General features: G+C 45.4%; 1 protein-coding gene across 1 annotated transcript in view; it reads left to right on the top strand.

Moving 5' to 3' along the window:
* The window catches only part of ass1 (argininosuccinate synthase 1), a 189,098-nt gene that overhangs the window by 31,430 nt on the left and 132,070 nt on the right, over positions 1-25,598 (top strand). The window contains exons 3-6 of the mRNA XM_072240198.1: positions 1,053-1,121; positions 2,699-2,887; positions 18,269-18,325; positions 19,988-20,062. Of these exons, the coding sequence (XP_072096299.1) occupies positions 1,053-1,121; positions 2,699-2,887; positions 18,269-18,325; positions 19,988-20,062 (390 nt within the window). The remainder of the gene's footprint in view (positions 1-1,052; positions 1,122-2,698; positions 2,888-18,268; positions 18,326-19,987; positions 20,063-25,598) is intronic.

Genomic DNA, 25,598 nt, shown 5'->3' with positions numbered 1-25,598 from the left:
TTTTTTTTCCTTCTTTCTTTCTTTCTTTACCAAGCAGCTTGGATCTTGGTGGTGGGTTTAGATTTTTTTCTGTTTAATAATAAAAATCATATTTCAATATTATGATTTAACTTAATTTACATGAATATAGAGTAATGAGATTGCAAGTGTGATTAAAATGTATTGGGTTTTTTTTGGCATATAGTTCTTGTGCTCTGTATTTATGTAGAAATTAATAAAAATATTGAAAGAGACAGATAAACGTTAGAACCTCAAAGTCCCCCCTCCCAGCACCTCTCCCTCCCGTGGGTAAGCGGCAGCGAGCAACACTCCCCCCTCCCCCCACCAGCAAAAAAAAGCATTGGCACTGCCACCTGGTCACCCAGGTGAGCAAGCCCACAGCAAAGACACAGACTTGCAGTTATCCCAAAGACGTTGCGTTACACCTGGCATTCGACATACCGCAGATCCTCTCTCTCCTTAATAAGGGAGAAGGAGGTGTCTCTGTTTTTTCCCCAGCGAGCGGGGAGGTGTAACAAACAACTCGCTGGTTTACGATGTTGAAAGTCTGTTACGTGGCTTTTTCCAAGTTCTGTGACCGACGGTCGCAAAGATCCTGGGTCTTTGGGCCCACAGCAAAAATCCCGACTCCCTCGATGACACACGGGTCTCCTGTTTTGACACCGACCCTTGACCCTGTCTCCAGAGCCCCGAGATCTTAGGCTTCTCTCAGGCCGAACCTTTGGCGGGTCGAACAATGGCCAGCTATGAAACCCCGAGAATGGGTCCCATTCCGGCAAAGAACTGAAGTCAGCGTGTAACTCCAGGTCAGGGTCTTCAAAAGAACCCTGAAAGGGAAAAATAAAGATGTTAAAGATGGAAATAGAGCTGTTTCTGAAGATGCAAGTAAAGGAGTCGCCGTTTAGCGCCATCTTAACTTCGCTCCGCCTCCCATCATTAACTGGAACACATTATACAAGTGGGAGGTTATGGTTATGAGATGGTGATTAAGTACTTTGTGCGGTCCCGATGCTTGAAGTAAAATTAATAATCCTTTTTTCCATCACCAACAGGCTGACGTTGGGCAGGATGAAGATTTTGAAGCCGCTCGAAAGAAGGCTGAGTCTTTGGGAGCCAAGAAGGTAAGATGGTGTTGTGCTGTAATACTTGTGGTCCAGAGGAAACTGCCGCCTTTATGCCGCTGGAGAGGGTTGGTGCTTGGTTCAACCATCAGTGCCCCCTCGATCCAAAGTAATTCATTGGCTCCATCTGATAGTTCAAGTTTATCAGTTCTGATGAAGGGTCGTGTACCTGAAATGTTAACTGTTTCTATTTCCATGGATGAAGCCTCAGCTGCTGAGAGTTTCCTGCATTTTATGTTTTTATCTCAGATTTCCAGCTTCTGCAGTTTTTTGATCTTTCTTTAAATTCCAGTGTTCACTCTCTCAGCTTTTCACTCCTCAGTACCTGCCCTCTTTGACTTTACACCTTCCATTGTTTGTCTATGTCAAATTCTGTTTGAAAATTACCCTTGCAGATCAACTTGGAATGCTTTGTTGTGGTCACACTTATTGACTTCATTATTTCAACGGATTTTATTTTCGGCACTTTTCAGCAAACTAAATTATCTGCAGCACCTAGAGGCCCGAAACATCAATTGTCTATTTCTGCAGAGTTCTTCCAGCATTTTGTGTGTTATTCAAAAGTTTGTGTGTTTTTCCTTCATTCTACAAAAGGAACAACTACAGTACTGTAGTAGCTACTTGAAAACAAACCAAAACTGCTGAGAGACTGAGCCAGGGTACTTGACACTGTAGGACATGCTTCCAAGTGACAAATTTCTAACTCGATCTTTATAATGAAACCAGCAAAGATCAATGATGTTATTGCGATTTAAAAAATACTAACCAAGCTAAATTAGTGTTATTGCGATCTTCAAAGGTTCATTTATTATCGAGGCGTGTACCCGTATACAGCTCTGAGATTCATCTTCTCCAGATAGCCACGAAACAAAGAAAGAACATGAAAGTCATTCCGAGAGAAACAGCAAACCTCCCCACTCACCCCCTCCCGTACAAAACAGAACGGCATCCCAATCGCTAACATTCTCCCCCCGCACAAAACGGAGTCTTAGCGTTCAAATCAGCATAACTATGCATTCTAATAACCTTCCAATTAGCGTTCAAAGCGCATTTAAGCGAAGTTAGCACAATTAATTAACGTATTTAAGCGGTCAACAAAAAATGTAATTCCCCGTGGCTCAACACTGTTCACTAGGCTAAACAACTAAGACAAAGCATGAATACGTAACTGTACACGTTTGCTTCTACTGCGCCCCAAAATGTGACCGACTCCCATATTAAACACACCACAAAATACACTACAGACAGAAAGTAGATACATGCCTCCTACAAATACTATGATTGCACAATGTTGGGTGGGGAGAATGTTGTATCATGATTGATGTGTTCATAAGGCTGGATATGTATTAGGCCATTGAAAGTCTATGAATTCCCTCCCTAACAGCACAGTGGGTGTCCCTACACCTCAGGGACTGCAGCGGTTCAAGAAGGCAGTTCATCACTGCCTTCTCAAGGGCAACTAGGGCTGGTTTAGCTGGCGACGCCCACATCCCGTAAATGAATAAATAAAACTATCTAATCCTTTGGTTTTGTGTTGAGAGCCATGCATAACGATACCCATTGTGCTTTTGTTCCAGGTTTTTATTGAAGATCTGCGGAAGGAATTTGTAGAAGAGTTCATCTGGCCTTGGGTGCAGTCAGGCGCTGTGTATGAGGATAGATATTTCCTCGGGACATCGCTGGCTAGACCCTGTATCGCCAGGGGTCAGGTCAAGATTGCCAAGCAGGAGAAAGCTCAGTTTGTGTCCCATGGAGCTACCGGAAAGGTATGTTCACGGGAACTTGATTTGGAATAGTTATTCTTCGTCGTCACAGAAATAAAATGTAGTTTTACAATAACTGATATGGCTAATTAGTTTGTACATAATAGATAAATGCCACTTGCTGGGAGATCACTGTGGCACTCAATGGGTTTTCCTATAATATAGGTCCCCATATTCTTCATAAATTTGTCAAATTTGAAACTGGATTTGGCTTTTAGTATCAAGAACAGAGGAAAGTCCAAAGACATTCTGGTTAGTAAGTTAACTGGTCATTGTAAATTGGCCTGTGATTAGACGAGGGTTACGTTGGTGGGTTGTGCCTGCTGTAGTGGCATCTGTACCAGACTCTGAGGAGAGTGGCCCGGGGTTCGAATCTGGCAGGCTCCTTGCACGCTGTCCATCCGTGCTGGGTTGAGCGTCAAGCTAGCAATTCCGCCTCACGAGAAACAAAAAAAAACGCTAAAGAAACGGCAAGGTTGGCACCCAATACGCCACAAGGCACGGAGAGGGACGACAACAAATTGGTTGGGTTACTGGGCAGCACGGTCTGCGGGCTGGAGGGGCCTGTTCTGTGGAGTGTATGAGGAGTAAATGAGTCATCCCTCTGGTTCGGGGTCTTTCCACAGATGCAGTTGACATGATACCTCAGCCATTTCTGCCGGTTGATCATTCCCTACAGTGACCAGCTCGTCTACAAACATTGCTCAAAGAAACATTAGCTTTGTTTGTCACAAGTACATCACAACATACAGTGAAATGCACCGTTTGCCCCAACAACCAACATAAACATAGTCCGAGTCTGTGTTTGGGGGTTGCCATGGTACCGCCGCCATCATAGCATGCCCACATCTTACTCATTTTTAACCCATACTGTACATCTTTGGACTGTGGGAGGAAACCAGGGCACCCAGAGGAAACCCACATGTTCACAGGGAAAACGTACAAATTCCTCACAGACAGTGGCGAGAATTGATCCTCGATCATTGGTGCTGAAAAATATTACACTGACCACTACACTCCGGTACAAGGCCTTACATGGTTCGCCCTCCTTCCAGAAATGGAACCATTAGTTGGCAAAGTCCATTAAAAAAAGTTCTGGTTGAAAAATACCTTAGGAGGCGTTATTTCGGCACAGTTGGTTCATCCTTCATCTCTTTCTCCTTTCCCTTAATGGCCAACACAGCAGTTAGTGCAATACTTTAGAGCAGCCAGCTGCAAGGTCAGGGTTGAATACCCGCCACTGTCTGTAAGGAGTTTGTACGTTCTCCTCGTGACCACGTGGGTTTCCTCCAGCAGCTCTGGTTTCCTCCCACGTTCCAAGGTCGCGTGCGAGTGGGCAGGAGTCTGTGCCAGGAAAAAAGCAAGTCCTAGCCGGCCAGCTGTCCCGTCCTTTCTGCTCTCCAATGGACATTAAATTGGACGACGTCCGACTCCAACGAAATACTCGGCTGGAGCACAGAAACGAACGGAATCCCGGACGCCGCATTTCAGCTGTTTATTTCTGTAACAGTTTTTCCCCCAAGTCATCACACTATCAACCTTCTGCCCCTGCTGTGCCTCTCGTCTTGTGTATTATTTATTGTAATGCCTGCACTGTCCTGTGTACTTTATGCAGTCCCGGGTAGGTCTGTAGTCTAGTGTAGTTTTTGTGTTGTTTCACGTAGTTCAGAGTAGTTTTTGTATTGTTTCATGTAGCACCATGGTCCTGAAAAACATCTCGTTTTTACTGTGAACTGTACCAGCAGATATAGTCAAAATGACAATAAAAAGTGACTTGACTGGACTCGACTTGAAAGCTTACAAATTCCTTACAAACAGTGGCGGGTAACTTTTTTAACTCATACAAAATGCTGGAGGAGCTCAGCAGGTCAGGCAGCAGCTATGGAGAGGAATAAACAATCGATGTTTGAAGCTGAGATGCTTCATCAGGACCTGGTGAAGGGTCTCAGCCTGAAATGTCGATCGTCTTATCCTTTCTGTAGATGTTGCCTGAGCTCCCCCGGCATCTTGTGTTTGTTTCTGTGGACTTCCAGTGGCTCCCCCAGCACAGGTCCACCACAGGGCTGTGTGCTTAGCCCCCTGCTCGACTCGTTTTACACTTGCGTGGCTCAGCACAGCTCCAATGCCAAGCTTAGGTTTGGTTAAAAACACCAATCAGGCCTGAAGCTTCTCGATACACAGCTAAAAGTTGGAGGTGCGTGATTCGTGATAAAATCTCTGCGGTGCTTTGGTGGGGAGGTCTTGTCATACTCGTGTTCCACCGACCCTGAGCATCTAACAATCAAATACCAGCCATTCTATTTACCGAGAGAGCTCCCCTCTGTGGTCCTGACCACAGTTTACATGCCTGGAATCGAGTGCTTCAGATACTGCACGATGCCATCCTGGCACATTTCATGTCATGACTGGTGATCTCAATCAGGTTTGTTTGAAGAAAACCCGACCCAATTACTATCAGCATATCAAGTGTGGCACAAGAGGTCCCAACACACTTGGCCAAAGAGGTGGTCGCGAGTGACGGAGGAATGAGCACGGGGTTGCTTCGAGGTCGTGTTCAAGATGATCTGAAAGAACACAGCATGGTTGTCACAGACTTTATAATAATAGTCATAGACGAGTGTGTCCTACAATCCTACAAACAGGCAGTCTGCAGAAGGACAGACAGATTGGGAGAATGGGCAAGGAAGTGGCAAATAAAATATGATGTTGGAAAGTGCATAGTCATGCACTTTGGTAGTAGAAATAAATGTGCGGACTATTTCCTAAGCGGGGAGAAAATCCAGGAATCTGAGATGCAGAGTGATTTGGGAGTCCTTGTGCAAAATACCATGAAGGTTAAATTGCAGGTTGAGTTGGTGGTGAGGAAGGCAAATGCCATATTAGTATTCATTCCAAGAGCAAGGATGTGATGCTGAGGCTTTATAAGGCACTGGTGAGGCCTCACCTTGAGTATTATGAACAGTTTTGGGCCCCTCATCTTAGAAAAGATGTGCTGGCTTTGGAGAGGGTCCAGAGGAGGTTCACAAGGATAATTCCAGAAACGAAAGGGTTATCATTACAAGGAACATTTGATAGCTCTGGGTCTGTACTTGGTGGAATTCAGAAGGAAGATAGGGTATCTCATTGAAACCTTTCGAATGTTGAAAGGCCTAGACAGAGTAGATGTGGAAAGGATGTTTCCCATGGTGGGGGAGTCTAGGACAAGAGGGCACAGCCTCAGGATAGAGGGGCGCCTTTTCAAAACAGAGATGTAGATAAATTTCTTAAGCCAAAGTGTGGTAAATTTGTGGAACTTATTACCACATGCAGTTGTGGAGGCCAGGTCGTTGGGTGTATTTAAGGCAGAGATTGATAGGTTCTTGACTGGACATGGCATCAAAGGTTACGGGAAGAAGGCCGAGAACTGGGGTTGAGGAGGAGATCTAAAAAAAGGATTAGCTATGATTGAATGGCAGAGCAGACTCAATGGGCCAGATGGCCTAACTCTGCTCCTATGTCTTATGGTCTTATGGTCTAAGTTCATTCAGAGTCTTCCCCAATCAGAAGCCTTGGAAGAACCATGAGATCTGCAATCTGCTGAGGGCCAGATCAGAGATATTCAAGCCTGGTGACCAAGAAAGTCACAAGAGGTCCAGGTACCGTCTCCAGAAAGCCATCCCTTGGGCTATTCTGGACAAAAATTGAATTCATGAACGAATGGGTTGAATGCTATCACCTCTTACAAAGTGAAATCAAGTGACATTGGTGACAGCAGGGCTTCGCTTCCAGGTGAGCTGAACACCTATGCTCGCTTTGACCACCAGAATATGGAGGACCCTTCACAAACTCTCACCCCCGATGACCCTGCGTTTTTGGTCTCTGAGGCTGATGGGCGAGCACGCTTCGGGAGGATGAACCCACAAGAAACATACAGCCCTGACAGTGTCCTTGGCTGAGTACTAAAGACCTGGGCTGGAGTGTTCACTGAGATCTTTAACCTCTCACTTAGATAAGCATGGCAGCCTGCCTCAGTGACTATTGTCCATTAGCACGGTGGTGAAGTGTCTTCGAGAGGCTGGTGATGAAACGTGTCAACTCCTGCCTGAAAAATGAATTGGATCCACTTCACTTTGCCTACCGGCACTACAGGTCCACAGCAGATGCCATCTCACTGGCTCTTCACTCAACACGTGGGACATCGGGACAGCAAAGATGCAAACATCAGGATGCTCTTTATTGACAACAGCTCGGCATTCAACACCATCATCCCCTCAAAGCTAATCAACAAGCTTCAAGACCTTGGCTTCAAAACCTCCTTGTGCAATTCAACCCTTGATTCCCTCACTTGCAGACCCCAGTCAGTTCAGTTCGGCAACATCTCCTCCACAATCTCCATCAATACAGGTGCACCGCAAGACTGTACTTAGCCCCCTGCTCTACTCACTTTACACTTACAACTGTGAGGCTAAGCCCAGCTCCAACGCCGTATTCAAGTTTGCTGAGGACATGACCGTCATTGGCCAAGTCAAAGCTGGTGACATATCAGCTTATAGGAGGGAGATTGAAAATCTGGCTGAGTGGTGCCACAACAACAACAACATCAGCAAGCCCAAGGAGCTGATTATTGATTTCAGGAGGAGGAAACCGGAGGTCCATAAACCTGTACTCATCGGAGAATCAGACGTGGAGAGGGTCAGCAGCTTTAAATTCCTTGGTGTTACCATTTCAGAAAGCCTGTCCCGGGCCCAGCATGTAAGTGCAATTACGAAAAAAGCACAGCAGTGCCTCTACTTCCCTAGGAATTTGCAAAGATTTGGCATGACATCTAAAACTTCCACTAACTTCTAAAGATGTATGGTGGAGGGTGTATTGACTGGCAGCTTCACAGCCTGGTATGGAAACACCAAAGCCGTTGACCAGAAAATCCTACAAAAAGTAGTGGATTTGTCCCTGTGCATCACAGGTAAAGCCCTCCCCACCATTGAGCACATCCACACAGAGCATTGTCACAGGAAAGCAGTATCCATCATCTGGGACCCCGTTACCCAGGTCATGCCGTCTTCTCACTGCTGTCATCAGGAAGAAAGTACAGGAGCCTCAGGACTCACACCACCTAACAGTTGTTATTCCTCAACCATCAGGCTTTTGAACCGAGTGGGGGGTGGGGGGAGGGAATAATTTCACTTACCCGATCACTAAACCGTTCCCACAACCTCTGTACTCACCTTCAAGGATTCTTCACCTCATGTTCTTGATATTTATTGCTTGTTTATCTATTTATCTGTTATTTCTTTTTTTCCTTTCTTTTGTGTTTTCAGTTTGTTGCCTTTTGCACACTTGTTGGTGTGATCTTTCATTGATTCTATTATGGCTATTGGACTTACTGAGTATGCCCGCAAGAAAATGAATACAGTATGTACTTCGTTAATAAGTTTACTTTGAACTTTGAGAATCTCTTGTGTTTGTGTTTGGGAGAAGTTCCTTGTCTTGTCACTAGGTGGCAATATTTGTCCAGTACTGGAGTAAGTGGGCAACATTTGATGACATCCTCGGGGTATTTAGCTCTGAGGTGTAAGCTGGTCATCCAAAATCTACATCAGGAGTTTGCACTGTTAAAAAGTAGTATAAGCAATAATTAAAGAAGATTTAAATGCAATTAGCATTTGCAATTTTAAACCAATTGAATAATTCACTGCAATAAAAGCATGTTATTAGTGCATGTATTTATTTATTTTAAACTTCTCCACTTTCCTCCCACAGTCCAAACAGGTACCGGTTAGTACGTTAATTAATCATTGTAAATTGTTTGGTAATCAGGCTAGGGTTGAAAAGGTGGACTGCTGGCAGTGTGACTCTTTGCCCGTTCTGCTCTGTAACTCTAGTTAAATAAATAAACGTAGATAAGTGTGATACTAAATATTTGCAGCAAAATGTTGCCAGAAATATACATTTTTACAAATTTTGGCTGTTTATAGCTAATCATGGCCGGATATTACTACAGCTGTGAGCCCACTGGATTTGGGGATGTTGCTCATCTGCCTTCTCCAAGGCATGTACTGTACATACACCGGAGAGACAGAATTTAGTTTGACTAACTAAGTTCATTGTCATCTGCACAAGTACACGCATGCACGGGCGCAATGATAAAATAGTTGCGGGGGCTTCTCGGGCACATCGCATGCAAGCGCAGCGCCCTCTGGAGGCCCAACCAAAGGTCCTTTTCTCTTTGTAAATTTTATTTTTTATGATCCAAAGACAATTCCAGTCTAAGATCAGCAGGTTACTGCTGGGCTACTCCATCAGTGAGCTCCCTGTTGATCGGAGGAGCTGGACTGGTATCGGCAGCAGAGCCGGCCAAGCTGTCGAAGGAGTCGGCCAAGGAGTCGGAGGAGGCGGTCAGAGTTGGCCACCAATGTATCGGAGGAGCTGGTTTAGATACAGACACCACCCTCTTGTCTTAGTTCCACAGTTTCCGGCTCAATTTCTTCCACTTCGTGCCCATTACAATGCAAAGCTGCCACTGTTATTAATCACTGAGCATTGGTCAAACTGTTATGTAAAGTTCTGAGCAGGTAATGTCATCTGATTTTACTGCTCCAAGCAGCAGGTGAGCCTAGTTTTCCTCCATCTGCTGAACACTGAGTCCATACGGTTACACTGTGGGACACTCGTACGGGAGCTTGGATGCACAGATGTGAAATTTCTCCCCATGCACTCGTAACTGTTTGACTGTATTGGGTGACCATCTCTGCTAAAGCAGGGCAGTGTGTGATTTCAGTCTCTGAATATTGTTCACTAACGTTCCACCGTGTAACTTCAGAGCCTGAGAGAGTTAGTTCGCCTGCCTCACTGAAAATGGAGCGACAAATGCTGGTTTGTGGTGTTCGGTTTCTGAACACAACCACCCTGTTATAGACTGTAGGTGTGTCCTCTCCCTACTCTTTGCTAATGGAAGGGAGAGTGAAGTGTACACGTGAGAGAGGCAGCTCATTCACGGTTTGGAATAGCGTTGCCCGAGCTCAGAGACATTAGCTGTTGCTGTCTAGTTCTGTGGCTTTAAACATGCCGTTTGGACTCTGGTGCCTCTCGGGTCTGATCGCAGGAACAAGAGCACCCTTGTGTTTTATGTGAGATCACTTTGGCATTGGTTGTTGAGATGCGCTTCTCTGCTGCTGTGTTGGGAACCTGGTGACGGACTCGGCCCTTGACTGGCACTGCCAGGGCACAAGACCATGAAATACAGGAACAGAACTAGGCTACTGGGTCCACTGAGCTGGGTCCACCACTCAAACATGGCTGTTTCTCCTGTAACCATTATTAGATTAGATTATGAGGACACTCAGTCCTTGTTTATTGTCATTTAGAAATGCATGCATTAAGAAATGTATGATATCACAGAAACACAAGACAGACCAAGACTAAAACTGACAAAAACCACATCATTATAACATATAGTTACAACAGTGCAAAGCAATACCGTAATTTGATATGAGCAGACCATAGGCACGGTAAAAAAAAGTCTTAAAGTCCTGATAGCCCCAACATCTCACGCGGACGGTAGAAGGGAGAAGCTCTCCCTGCCATGAGCTTCCAGCGCTGCAAACTTGCCGATGCAGCATCCTGGAAGCACCCGACCACAGTCCAACTCTGAGTCCATCCGAAAATTTCGAGCCTCCAACACCGAGCACCATCTCTGCTGAGCGCCTCAATCCTGCCCCGGCTGCCGAGCAACAAGTAAAGCCAAGGACTCGGGGCCCTCCCCTCCAGAGATTCTAGATCACACAGTAGCAGCGGCAGTGAAACAGGAGTCTCAGAAGTTTCACCAGATGTTCCTCCACGTCTCTCCATCAAATCAGGATTGTGCACGGCATCCTACTTGACAGATAACAGATATCATTCACCGGAGTGGCCACTGCGCCCTGCGTCACGCCACCATCTTCTCCTCCTCCTGTTACCGATGAGAACCTATCAAACTCCACCTTAAATACACCCAATGACTTTGCATCCACAAACTCTACAGTTTCAGTATTTGCTGGTTGAAGAAACTCCCCCTCATTTCAGTTCTGAACGGATGTCCCTTTACTCTGAGGCTGTGCCCTTGGATCCCAGACTCTCCAACTAAAGAAGTTATCCTCTCCACGTCCACCCTATCCAGGCCTTCCAGTATCCAGCAGGTTTCCATGGATACCCCTCCTGCCCTCATCCTTCTGAGCTGGGCAGTGAAATAGTTAAAGTGTTTTCTTCTGTGGCAATGAAGCGGTGCTTTAGTAGTTTCAAGATGTATGTACCGATTGTGAGGAGAGGCTAAAAGGGAAAGCTGGTGGACAGGCCAGTTTCATGCACGGTAGGGCCTGAAGATTCAAAGTACATTTATCATCAAAGTATGTATGTAGCATACAAACCCTGAGATTTGTCTTCCTGCAGACAGCCACGAAACAAAGAGACACCATGGAACCTGTTCAAAGAAAAACATCAAACACCCATCTGGTACAAAAAAGAACAGATCACGCAAACGGCAAAAATGAGCAAATAACACACAGAGTATTAAAGATCAAACCGCAGAGCCCTTGAACCAGTCCAGGACTATTCAGTTCAGACCATAAGATCAAAGGACATAGGAGCAGAATTAGGACATTCAGCCCATCGTCTGCTCCATCATTCCATCACGGCTGATCCCAGATCCCACTCAAGCCCAAGTGTTGACAATACAATACTCCAAGTGTGGCTTGACTAGTGTCTTATAAAGGCTCAGCATTATCTCCTCGTTTTTATATTCTAGTCCCCTTCAAATAAATGCCAACATTGCATTTGCCTTCTTTACCACAGACTCAATCTGTAAATTAATCTTCTGGGAGTCTTGCACGAGGACTCCTAATTCCCTCTGCACCTCTGATGTTTGAACCTTCTCCCCATCAGATAATTAGTTCAGTATTTTAAGGATTTCTAGGCTCTTTTATGAAGGCCTGACTGTGTACGAGCGCCCTATGTCACAGGGATGGCAAGATTCCTAGCGAGCAGTTACTTGTTGCAGCAGAGAAACTCAGTGAAAGACAGCAGCTTCCGTCACCTTCAACAGGAGGTGATTGTAGACGGCTTGTCGACACACAGAGCAGTGGCCGACAGTTCCCAACAACGCCTGCTCTTGTGTTGCCCCCCTCGGGGTGCACAGCTTCGCCCCACTTCTCGGCACTGCGAGGTCTCGGGCAGTCCTGCCTGCACCTTGTCAAGGTGCTTTGCCACCCGCTGAAGGATTACTGTCGCAATGCCGGTGGAGCACCAGCAGGGGGAGACAGTTGCCTGGAACCGGCGCTCAGTGTGTTTATAGCTCAGAGTGTTCAGACTGGAGCACCAAGAATACTTTAACAAGCAGCATTAAGCTGGGTACTTTTTTAACAGTTAACACTTGGATTTGGAAACAGGGACAAGAGAGTTATTAATTGTCTTTAATTTAGGTTCAGATTTATTTATCAGCGTACATCAAAGCCTGTGGTGAAATGTACTGTTGGCGTTAACAATCTTCACAGCCTGAGGACGTGCTGGGGGCAGCATGTAAGTGCCGCAACACGTTCAGGCGCTGACGTAGCCCACCCACAGTTTTGTTGCTTGTTGTGTTTTGGGTTGCTCTCCGCAGAGCATAACAAATAACAAAGCAACACCAGCCAGACAAGGCCAGTTCCTCTCTACGACCCACCCACCCATACACAAACATTCTTATTCCTCTCCGCGCCTTGTGGCGCATCGGGGTGGTAACCTTGCCGTTTCTTTTTTTCTTGGCGTGTGCCTGCGTGCGTGCAAGTCTGTGCGTGTGCATGTCCGTGGTGATGGATTTTTCATGGCTTTTCCAAGGTGCAGAGCGGGGGCGAGAGACTGTGTGGCACGCCACTCCTCACACAGACATTTTCGCAGTATTTTCCCTTTGTTTTACGAGGTCGAGTTGCAATCTCAACACTCAACCCGGCACAGATGAAAAGCATGCTCGGAGGCGGACCCGACTGGGTTTGAACCCGGGAACCTCCGTTCCAGAGTCTGGCGCCGATGTCGTTGCGCCACCAGCCGGCCCCCTTGCCGTATCTTTAGCATTCGTCTGTTTTTTACGAGACTGTGTTGCCAGCTCGACGCTCAACCCAGCACGGATAGAAAGCCTGCAAGGGACTGGCCAGATTCGAACCCGGGACCATTCCTCCCAAATACACGGTCCAGTTCCCCCCTCTCACCCATACACATACACAGCCCAGTTCCCCCCTCCCACCCATACTCATACACAGCCCAGTTCCCTCCTCCCACCCATACTCATACACAGCCCAGTTTCCCCCTCCCACCCATACACATACACAGTCCAGTTCCCTCCTCCCACCCATACTCATACACAGCCCAGTTTCCCCCTCCCACCCATACACATACACAGTCCAGTTCCTCCCTCCCACCCATACACATACACAGTCCAGTTCCTCCCTCCCACCCATACACATACACAGTCCAGTTCCCCCCTCCCACCCATACACATACACAGCCCAGTTCCCCACTCCCACCCATACACATACACAGCCCAGTTCCCCCCTCCCACCCATACTCATACACAGCCCAGTTTCCCCCTCCCACCCATACACATACACAGTCCAGTTCCCTCCTCCCACCCATACTCATACACAGCCCAGTTCCCCACTCCCACCCATACACATACACAGCCCAGTTCCCCCCTCCCACCCATACTCATACACAGCCCAGTTCCCTCCTCCCACCCATACTCATACACAGCCCAGTTTCCCCCTCCCACCCATACACATACACAGTCCAGTTCCTCCCTCCCACCCATACACATACACAGCCCAGTTCCTCCCTCCCACCCAGACACATACACAGCCCAGTTCCCCCCTCCCACCCATACTCATACACAGCCCAGTTTCTCCCTCCCACCCAGAAACATACACAGCCCAGTTCCCCCCTCCCACCCATACTCATACACAGCCCAGTTCCCCCCTCCCACCCATACTCATACACAGCCCAGTTCCTCCCTCCCATCCATACTCATACACAGTCCAGTTCCTCCTTCCCACCCATACACATACACAGCCCAGTTCCCCCCTCCCACCCATACTCATACACAGTCCAGTTCCTCCCTCCCACCCATACACATACACAGCCCAGTTCCTCTCTCCCACCCATACTCATACAGTCCAGTTCCTCCCTCCCACCCAGACACATACACAGTCCAGTTCCCCCCTCCCACCCAGACACATATACAGTCCAGTTCCCCCCTCCCACCCAGAAACATACACAGCCCAGTTCCCCCTTCCCACCCGTATACATACACAGCCCAGTTCCTCCCTCCCACCCATACACATACACAGTCCAGTTCCCCATTCCCACCCATACACATCCACAGTCCAGTTCCTCCCTCCCACCCATACTCATACACAGTCCAGTTCCCCCCTCCCACCCATACACATACACAGCCCAGTTCTCCCCTCCCACCCATACACATACACAGTCCAGTTCCTCCCTCCCACCCATACACATACACAGTCCAGTTCCCCCCTCCCACCCATACACATACACAGTCCAGTTCCCCCCTCCCACCCGTACTCATACACAGTCCAGTTCCTCCCTCCCACCCGTACTCATACACAGTCCAGTTCCTCCCTCCCACCCGTACCCATATACAGTCCAGTTCCTCCCTCCCACCCATACACATACACAGCCCAGTTTCCCCCTCCTACCCATACTCATACACAGCCCAGTTCCCCCCTCCCACCCATACACATACACAGTCCAGTTCCTCCCTCCCACCCATACACATACACAGTCCTTTACCCCAGACAGGATGGGCCTCCAGCCTGGGGCCACTAAAATTCAGCCGGGCTTGTGGAGAGATCAGTCGCACCCAGTCCCGGTCACGTAATCTTTGTTTATTTTCTCCAGGAGGAGCTTGGCATTCACCAAGAAACAAAAAAATGAGTACTTTGGGAATGATCTTCGTCGGCTGAGCTCAAAATAAGTTGAAGGAAAGGGGAGAGGAATCGAGGAGGAGTGAAGGGTTCCAGACTAGTGGAGAGGTGATTCAGGGCGAGAGAGGAGATGGCAAACAGCTACAAGGAGACTTCTCGTCTTTGAACATACGAAATTCCGCAGGTCTTGAACACGTTAAAAGGGGGGACAGGGCAATAGGATTAAGAAGACAACAGAACACGGCATGTTTTAGTACAGAGTAGAATGCTCACTGAGTGTAGTGTTCCGAGAGTGTAGGCTTTCGATACAGAACTACAAAGAGCTGTTTCAAATATTTACTTGTGTAAGTAAGCTATACTTGTTTAGATTTTGTTCACTTTCATTTACAGTAGTAAGTCAGTAGCCTGAAAGTCATTCAGTTAATTAGATAACCAGCTAGATTTGGTAAATGGAAACCGTTGTCCTCTGGTTGAGAACTTGGATTATAAATCTTTGGGTTCTGCTGAAGCACATGGTGTGTACTGTCTACGGAGTGTAGACTTAGTGAACGGGACTTGTGACACACAAGCAAAAAGCAGCTTTTATATTTCAAAGAATTAAATATTCTGAAGTGAGACGGGCATGGTACGATGGTTCATAATTTTCAGTCACCATATGTGGGAGGTGATGGAACTTGTTTCAGTTTTCCCTATTCCAGGATCTTCAGCTCAGAGATAATGAGCTGCAGCCCGAGATTCGGACTCTGCAGCGTAATGGGGAGAGGGAAATCTATATCAGCACTTCATGCCCCTTCCAATTAGCTCTGCAAATCCGGGGCAGGAGGAGTGGGAGGGGGGTGAGCGCAGGCAGGGAAGTTGTGGGGATCTGGAAAATGGCTATTGCACATGCACATCGGATACAAAATGTTTGCGGTCTGAGAGACGTGCAAAGGCATTGCAGGAGAATAAGCACACTGATCACAGAGCCATGGTACAGGAGGCTGTTTAAGGTGGGAGCTGATGGGTGAGGGGAACTGTGCTTGAGATGGGGATCAAATCAGTTGAGGGATGGATGCTGTTCTCTGCTTTTATTTATTGGCATACAGCGTGGAATTGGCCCTTCCGGCCCTTCGAGCTGCATCGCCCAGCAATTCTCCAAATTAATCCTAGCCTAATCACGGGACAGTTTACAATGACCAATTAACCTACCAACCAGTTCGTCATTGGACTGCGGGATGAAACCCAAGCGGTAATGGGGAGAACGTACAAACTCCTTACAGGCAGCGCGGGAATCGATCTGAGATCATCAGTAGTAAAGTTTGTGTTGTCTGCCCAGGAAAGGGAGGAGAAGGGAGGCAAATGAGTCTGCAGTCTCCTTTCTTTGTTTCTGCTCTGCCTTTCTTCCCTATCAGATCCACCACTTCGTTACCTCCACTGATCACTTTATCACAATTTCCACCCTCCCTCTCGCTGCCAGTCAACCCCTTAACCTGGACCTGCCTAACGCTTGCCAGCTCTTGCCGCCTCTTCCCCTCGCTTCTTTATACTGGCTGTCTCCCCTCAACTCCTTCAGTCCAGACCAAAGGGTCTCGACCTGAAATGTTGACTCCCCATTTCCCTCCACCAATGTCCCTCCAGCAGCTCTTCTTCTCCAGGGATAAGGGACACCTCCTTGGACTTGCACTGGGAGGATCATGTGCCATGTAGGACTGAGAAGGGGGTTCTACTGAGTGAGTGCGAATAGCTTGGGTTCAGATTAAACACAAACATAATCACAGAGGTTACTGATCTCCAGATCACCACCTGAGCTGCATGCAAATGTATACTAATTTGCATAATAAGAGTCAAATATATGCTCGAAGGTTAATGTGGGAGAGAAATTATAGACATGGGAAAAGAGAATGAGTTTCACTTAAAACAAGCTGGGGCCACTGTCCATCTTTTAACATTAGTTCTGCCAAATCAAAATCTGCTGGAATTTCTGAAAACACACGGAGTAACATTTTAGACTTTTGGAAAATAGATTGGCAAGAAGTCAGAAGTGTTTCTTGGGTTTAAGTTAGAGGTCAACTCCAAGATTTGGTTTGAAGATATTATCTTCTATATGCTATCAGATTTTCTTTGTTGAAAATTATCATTTGTATGTTTTATTCAAATGCTTTGTTGGATGTTGTTATAATTGCCGACGTAATTTTCTCTCTGTACAAAGGAACTTAGACTTCTGAGGAAGATCACTGAGTTAACCCAATGACGCAGTGATATTTCTCTGCACACCCTTTTAATGGATGACATGAATTGTTTTAAAATAAGAGGCTTCCTATCTGTATTTAAGAAGAATTAAGTCATCATGTTATAGAAGTGTTAAAAGTCTTGCCATCCTTCTAACAGGGTAATAATGTCAAACTATTAATCTGCCTAGTCCCATTGACATGCACCTGGACCATAGTCCTCCATAACCATCCCATCTATGTCCTCATCATCATCATTATGTGCCATATCATATGACATCATCATTATGTGCTGTATAATATGACATCATCATTGTATGCTGTATAATATGATGTGGGCCATCATAGTCTTTCCATGATTGTTCTTGGCAAATCTTTCTACTGAAGTGGTTTGCCATCGCCTTCTTCTGGACAGTGCCTTTACAAGACGGGTCACCCCAGCCATTATAAATACTCTTCAGAGATTGTCTGCCTGGCGTTAGTGGGCGCATGACCCCGACTTGTGATGTGCACCAGTTGCTCATGCGACCTTCGACCACCGGCTCCCTCGGCTTCACGTGACCCTGTTCAGGAGCTAAACAGGTGCTACACCTTGTCCAATGGTGACCTGCAGGCGAGCGGAGGGTAGGAGGGCCTTTCACCTCCTTTGGTAGAGACATATCTCCACCCCGCCACCTATATAGCTTACACCATATATATCCATACATCTATCCAAATTTCTCTTAAGTCTTGAAATCGAACACATCCACACTTCTGGACAGCTCATTCCACACTCTCACAACCCTCTGAGTGAAGAAAAAGTGCCCTCTCATGTCCCCCTAAATATTTCATCTTTCACCCTTAACCTATGACTTCTGGTTCTAGTCTCACCCAACCTCAGTGGAAGAAGCCTAAGAGGTTGGTGTAAACAAACGACAAAGACCATAAGACCATAAAACATAGCAGTGGAATTAGGCCATTCAGCCCATCAAGTCTGCTCTACCATTCCATCATGGCTGATTCATTATTCCCCCTCAACCCATTTTCCTGCCTTCTCCCTGTAATCTTTGACACCCTGACTAACTGAGAAGCTATCAAACCTTTGCTGTAAATATACTCAATGTGTTTATACAAATTCACAACAATGATGCCTCGCCTAACATTTTACTTCTACACTGAGTAATTGGAGGAGCTGTTTGGATGTGGGCAGTGGTTGCTGAATGAGTGTAAATTTGTGGTTTCAATTTATTTAACTTCACTCGTTTCCTTTTCAGGGAAATGATCAAGTCCGGTTTGAACTGACTTGCTATGCGCTCTATCCTGAAGTTAAGGTATGAACTTTATATTTCTAGCATTAAACTTTCCGTAATTCTGCTGGAGTAAATGTTTCCCAGATGATACGGCTAACGATAATGACAGACAAGACATGCAAAATAGACTAACTGGCTTATGAAAGGGAAGAGGGGAGCAATGGGATGGCTGGGGCCTTCGTTACTGTTAAACCTGAAGAACTGTCAGTCCTTCAAGTGCTGACTGTGACTTCCAAAAATTGATATCAACTGTCCAGCTTTTTTATCAGGACACCACTGTACTTTTTGGAAGTGCATTTCTGTGTGCAATGCCTTTTATAAGGGGTAAATAGAGCTTTTGTTTAGCCAGAGGACTTGGTTGGACTTTGAAGAGTGAAGAGCATGCCTTGTCTTAGTTCTCCTTCTTTTGTCTAGTTCATGGTTGAGAACTTTTTTTTTGCTACACCTTATAAGCAATAGGGCCTGGAACAGAACGAACTGGTGAGATAGACTGTCCAACCAGCATGTGCTGAACTGTTCTTCTAGTTTTGCCAACTCTTCTGTTGCTCCATTGACGTTAATTTAAATGGGATGGATAATTCCATTCTGAACCTCAAAACTAATAACTTAATAGTAGCACAAAGATCTTATAATGGGCAAATGGTTCAAGGCGGAATCTCGCTCTCATTTTAATTGACCTGATGCCAGGTACAAGATACTTTAAAAAAACAGCTTTGCTGTAATAAACCCAGGCAATATGTCAAAGTAAATGGCGCAAAGCAGTATCAAAGTAGATGAATAAAACAAAAGTAATAATGAGCCAATGCCAGACTGAGATTGAAAAAAGGAAGGAGAGACTGAATTGTATTGTTTATTGAAAACAACTTTGTTATATAGAATCATTGCTGTACCTAAAGCAGGCACACTTAAATACATTCTTGTATATTTTCATTATAAAAAGGATAAATAATGAAAAATGGATATTTAGAATCTTTTGGAAAAAAAACACAATTAGTGACCTAGGAATTTTGATGAACCCTAATGGTTTAGGAGAAGCCAACAATGGCCATTTCGGTTGTGGGCCAATAGCAATAAGATATCAGGTGATGCTTAAAATAAATGTTTGCTTGTGGAAAAAAAAGTAGAAATGTAGTGCTTTGGAGAATGGCGTGCTTGTTTGCAATGCAACTTGGTTCTACCAGAATAGACAGTCCAAATGTGATTGTCTACAGTGGTCCAATGCATGGTGCTCCTCAAAGGGGTTTGTATGGATTTTGGAAAAAGGGGTATAGAAATGAATTTTGCATCACTCTAGGCATCAAATGAAAGTGGTGATCGTGTGGTTCCATCTGCGATAAGCATGTGTGTGAATCTAGAGCAGGGGTCCACAGATCCCTTGTTTAATGGTATTGGTCCATGGCATAAAAGAAAGGTTGGAAACTCCCTGATCTAGAAGGATGCTCTTATAGTCCAACTGCTTTCACAACTTTGCCTGTGTACATTTCTTGAGAGCTTTGAAGCTTCTGCATCTCAAAAAAAAAATCTGTAGAATTTAACGTCCCTGGTCAACTCCCTGAGTCAGAAATATTAAAATTCTCTTCTTTCCAGAGAAAGTTTTCACAGTTATTTAGTGAATTCAAAAACCCTTCTTTGCATTGATCATGTTGGATTGATTCCTTTTGTATTTTGTTCTTTTAATCACAGATCATCTCACCCTGGAGGTTACCGGAGTTTTATAATCGTTTCATGGGGCGCCACGATCTGATAGCATATGCAAAGGTTTGTTGGAACGTTTAAAGTTAAATGATTTTTCTGAAATTGCTTTTTTGATAAACTTAAAAAAAAAAGCCAACTTCTGTTTGGCTGTCCTAATCTTTGCATAATTCTAGTTCCTTCCTTTGTGTAATTTGGTGCCTAATAGAAGAGGAATTAAAATAACAGTGGCATTTTTGACACATCGTATTAAGAGGAGTTTAGGGATATAATCTTTTAGATTTAAAATGTCCAGTAGATATTGTTGCATTGTAGGTGGTGTGTTCTAAACATCTGTCTCCCTCTAACTGGTACTTGGAGGGACTAGAAACTTGCCTTGTGTGGAAGGATCAAAAGGTACAGCCATAGATGTAGTTGTGTGTTTTTGACATACTTACCAAGAGTTGTGCTTTACATGGTGGTGTGGACCAACATTTAAAGCAAAATCTAAGAACATTCTGCAGACCCTCGTTTTAGTAAGTACATACCATTCGAATTCTAATATTAACACACACACAACACTGGAGGAACTCAGCAGGTCAGGCAACATCTATGGAAAGCAATAAACAGTGAATGTTTTGGGCCGAGACCCTTCTTCAGGACTGGAAAGGAAGGGGGAAGGAGTCAAAATAAGAAGGGGAAGGGGTGCAAGTGATGGGTGAAGACAGGTGGTTGGGGCAGAGGGTGATGAAGCAAGAAGCTGCGGGACGATAGGTGGTAAAGGGCTGAAGAAGAAGGAGACTGATAGGAGGAGCGTGGACCATGGGAGGAAGGGAAGGAAGGCGGGCACCTGAGGGGGGTGATAGGCAGGTGAGGAGAAGAGAAGAGGGAAGGGAGAGAGGGACAATTTAGAGAGAAGAAGAAGCAGAAGTTAGAGAAGTCAATGTTCACGCCATCAGGTTGGAGGCTACACAGACGGAATATGAGGTTTTGCTCCTCCAACCTGAGAGTGACCTCATCGCAGCAACACATCCTCCAATTTAGAGGAAGTACATCTTGAACTTCTCCTGTTCATTGAGACTTGTGTATTTTTCTCGTGTATAGAGCAGCAGGTGATTTATAAATCTGTAATATCGGGCTGACGCTGAAAGCTTCCTTGAAGTTATTTATCAGTATGGAATCCAGAGGTCAGCGTTCTTGGATAAACACCCTCTGCTGGCCCTCTCGTTATTTTATGCAAATCGAATTGTGAGAAATGCTTGTAGCAAAAAAACCCACTAACTGCTGCTGGAGGACCTCAGTGGGTCAAGCAGCGTCCGTGAAGTAGATGGAGAGCCAGCGATTCAGGTCGAGATCCTTCATCTGGACCAAAAGAAAGGGGGTAGATAGCCAGTACGAAGAGGCGAGGGGAAGGGTGGAGCAGGAGCTGCTGGTGTGTAAGGATTGGTTTATGCGGAGGGTAGAGTGAAAATAGCGACAGAGGCTCCGAGGTGATAGGTGGAGGCGACGGAAGGTTGCAGGTGGTCGAACCTGACAGGAAAGGAATGTAGACTGTGGAACTGAATAAAGGAGGTAGGGTCGGCAGTAGGTGGGGACAGAGAGGGTTGGTGGGTGGGAACAGTCGAGGGGTAGGGGCTGAGGGGAACCACTGGAGTGTATGTGTGGTGGGCACATCGAGTGGGTAGAGGAGGGGGAAAGAGACTGGGTCAGAGGTGCTGGGGTGAGATTCAGTTGGATTATGAGCAGCTGGGTTGATTGGGAGGAGAGAGAAATGGGACAATGGGAAGCAGGTTACCTGAAACTGGGAAATTCAATAGTTACCCCATTGGGTTGTAGACTGCACAGGCTCACTCTACTGGCTTAAAGTCTGAAACAGCTGCTTGACTTTGTTTAAAGTTCACCTCCTTTAAGTAAAGTTAACAGCTGGAACCGTTATGTGTCCCGGTTGTTTTGAGCACCTAGCTGCCTCAGAAGTCCAGAGACACTAACTAAATCGTATATAGAATAGGTTGGACCATACTTAGTCATGGGGATTAGACATCCTTGCCTTTACAGCACTTCTTGGGAAGGAAAGATTTGGTAGATCCAAGGAGCAGAAAGTGTCTTGCTGGCGTGGGTGTCAGTGAACACAACTTGATGCCAATGCACCGAAGTCAGTGATGGATGCAGATACCATTAATAATCGGGCTAGAGAACAGTGGCACATTCTTCTAGGAATGCTGGAGGAACTCAGCAGGTCAGGCAGCATCCGCAGAGAGGCCAGTGACAAGTGAGACCAGGTGAGGAGGAACGTGGATGAAGTAGGAACATGGGAGGTGCTCATATGCCTGTTCTTTACCCCTCCACTGATGCTATCTGAGTTCCTCTGGCATTGTCTATGTGGTGCTCTTGTAAAGGAACAATGGTTTGAAATACAATTCTATATCTTTATGGATAAAAGTGGTTAAAGGACTCCGCAAGTACTGGTCACCCGACTAGAAATGTTGATATAGGAAATGCACAGCCTATCACCATCGTGTAGACAAAAACACGTTCATGCCTTAGATACGAGTTTTTATCAGAACATGTCTGACGTATTCAGCTGGCTTTTTCTAACCTCGTTTTAAGTGATTGTCGTGCTTTTAGTTAAGTTGCACAAATTTTTGCATAAAGCTCAGTCCTTTGAGCTGACATCCTTGCAATATCATTCCTTAGATATAGCAGCCGGGCAATTTATATTATACAAATATAGAACTATGCTTTCAATAATTTTTACTTCATTTTAAGAACAGGAACTTACATTTAAAAAAAACTTTGGATGGAGTTGGTGTGGTATGGATGGGGAAGGTGAAAATATGACTTTGCCAAATTTGATAAAACATTTTATTCACCATTTACAGTCTGTCATGGGTTATTTGTTTTAGATTGGGAGAAATGAATGATATCAGAAATTCCTCTGTTTTTAAAATCAAATAATTGCAGAGATGTAAATGCATAGTATCAATTAAAGTTAGCTGTTGAATATTGGTCAATAAACAACTTAGATGCTATAATTTTAGTGTACAACTTGAGGGAATTGGAAATATAATGAGAAGTATTGTGGTTTTAGATTATATTGTAGATTGATTATTAATTTGGCCTTTAATGTTCAAAGTACATTTATTATCACAGTATGTATACTATATGCAACCTTGACATTCGTCTCTTCAAAGACAGTCATAAAACAAAGAAACCCAATAGAACCCATTAAAAAAGGCCATCAAACACCCAATGTGCAAAAAAAAGAACAAATCATGCAAACAATAAAAAGTAAGGAATTAACATTGAGAACTAAAGTTCCTAAAAGTGAGTTCACAGCCACAAAGCCAGTCATCACTGCAGCCGATCCAGGACCCCTTTATTTGCAGACCACAGTTCAACACAGAGACAAGTAAATCTCAGTGAGCTGAACACTGCCCGGCCCTTGCCTCTGGCCCTGACACCCTGACCTTTTCAATCTGGCCGGGCTGAATTTCCAAATTCACTGAAGTTGGTAGGTAACAAGATCTTCATTGAAGTTGGTAGGTAACTGAGGTTGTCCAGGTCTTTGCTTTAACTTATGGAGTTACCGCCATCTGTGCATCAAAAGCTATCGGTACAATGATAGAATTGTCACTGCACAGAAGGAGATTATTCCGTCCACAGATTTCACACCAGTCCTGGCAGAGCAGTCTATTCACTCCCTTTTCCTGGCTATTTTTTTCCATAGTCCTGCAATGTTCTTCGTCCATCAAAAATCCAGTGTTTTCCCCAAAAAAAACATTTTCCACTATCCAACAGTCACTGAGTTCTCAGAATCAGGTTTAATATCACCAGCATATGGCATGATATTTGTTAACTTTGCAGCAGCAGGACAATGCGATATGTAATAATAGAGCGAGAAAGATAACTGTGAATTACACTAAGTATTAAATAGTTACACTGAATATTAAATTAAATACACTAGATATGAAAGAGTTAAAGTAAACAAGTAGTGCAAAAAATAGGAAATTTAAAAAAAAGTACTGAGGGAGTGTTCAAGGATTCAACGTCCATTCAGGAATCGGACGGCAGAGGGGAAGAAGCTGTTCCTGAATCGTTGAGTGTGTGCCTTCAGGCTTCTGTACCTCCTACTTGATGGTAACAGTGAGAAGAGAGCATGCCGTGGGTGATGGACGCCACCTTTTTGAGTCATCGCTCCGTGAAGATGTCCTGGATACTACGGGGGTTAGCGCCCATGATGGAGCTGACTAATTTTAAAACTCTCTGCAGCTTACTTTGATCCCCTCCATACCAGCCAGTTAGAACGTTCTCTGGATCATTGTGTACAAATAATTTGATTTCACATTTTCATTTTGCCCACACGTTTTGAAACTTTGTTCACTGGTCCACAAATCATCCACGGATGGGATTAGTTATTTTGAAATTACTTGTAAAGAGCTGTTAGTATTAACAGTGGGTAGAAGAGTGGTGCAGCTATTGAAGCTGGGGTCTTGCAGCTCCAGTCATCTGGATTTGATCCTGACCTTGAGTGCTGTCTATGTGGAGTTTGCACGTGCTCCGGGTTTAATCCAGCTACTTTGGTTTCCTCCCACCACTAAAAATTGCAGCTGATGGAGCTGGGTTAATGTGAATGCAAGGAGGATAGTACTTACTTATTAACTGCCTGTAATGCCATGGGCATTTAGGGCAGCAATGAAGGTCCTCCATCTCTGTCTGTCCTTGGCCATCTTCTCTATTGTCCCCCAGGTGTGGGTCCGGCTCCTCATATCTGCCTCTTTGGTACGGCACCAAGTTGTCTTTGGTTTCCCGTGTTTCCTCGGTCCATTGTAATGCTGTCTTAATGATGGAGTTTGCCTCTCTTTTCGTCAGGTGCCCAATCCATCTCCAGCGTTTCCTCATGATGATTGTGGCCATGTTCTCTTGGTGACGCTGAAGGAGTAGGGCGTGGTTGGAGATCTTTCTTGGCCAGGACACGCAGAGGATCTTCCAGATCCTCATGGTGTGGAATGACGGCAGTTTGGCAAGGTCAACGAGGATCGATTCGTGGTGGATAGGATTGGCCTGTGAGCTGGGTATACATGGGTGGCCAAATGGCTTCCTCTTGCGTCACAGGGAAGTAGAATGAGGGCAGGTATATAGAGATGAAAGAGATTGGCTTTATTTGTCACATGTATGTCGAAACATACAGTGAAATGCGTCATTTGTGTCAACGACCTACACAGCCCGAGGATTGTGCTGGGGGCAAGTGTCGCAATGTTTTGGGCGCCAACGTACTGTGTCCGCGGCTCACTAACCCTAACTGTTTCCCTTTGGAAACCCACACGGTCGTAGGCAAAACCTACTAAAAAACTCCTCACGGACAGCAGCTGGTACCGAGCTCTGATTGGAGATCTCTGGCACTGTAAAGCGCTGGGCTAGTCTCTACACTGTCGTTCCACCCTTGTTATTGGAGTTGTTGACTGTGTGGAGGGGGCAATATCGTAGTCATAGAGGATGAAAGCAGGCCCTTCAGCCCATCATCTCCATACAGACCATACATAACTGTAACTTCGTGTGCTGGATTCAGTAACTTTACAAAGTACTGTGTCTCATGTCAGGAACGCATGGGTCCGTCAGGATGCGT

Source organism: Mobula birostris, chromosome 22 (genome assembly GCF_030028105.1).
Source record: "Mobula birostris isolate sMobBir1 chromosome 22, sMobBir1.hap1, whole genome shotgun sequence".
Taxonomy (NCBI): domain Eukaryota; kingdom Metazoa; phylum Chordata; class Chondrichthyes; order Myliobatiformes; family Myliobatidae; genus Mobula; species Mobula birostris.
Note: the sequence above shows the minus strand (reverse complement) of the source record. Positions and strands in the feature narration are given on the sequence as shown.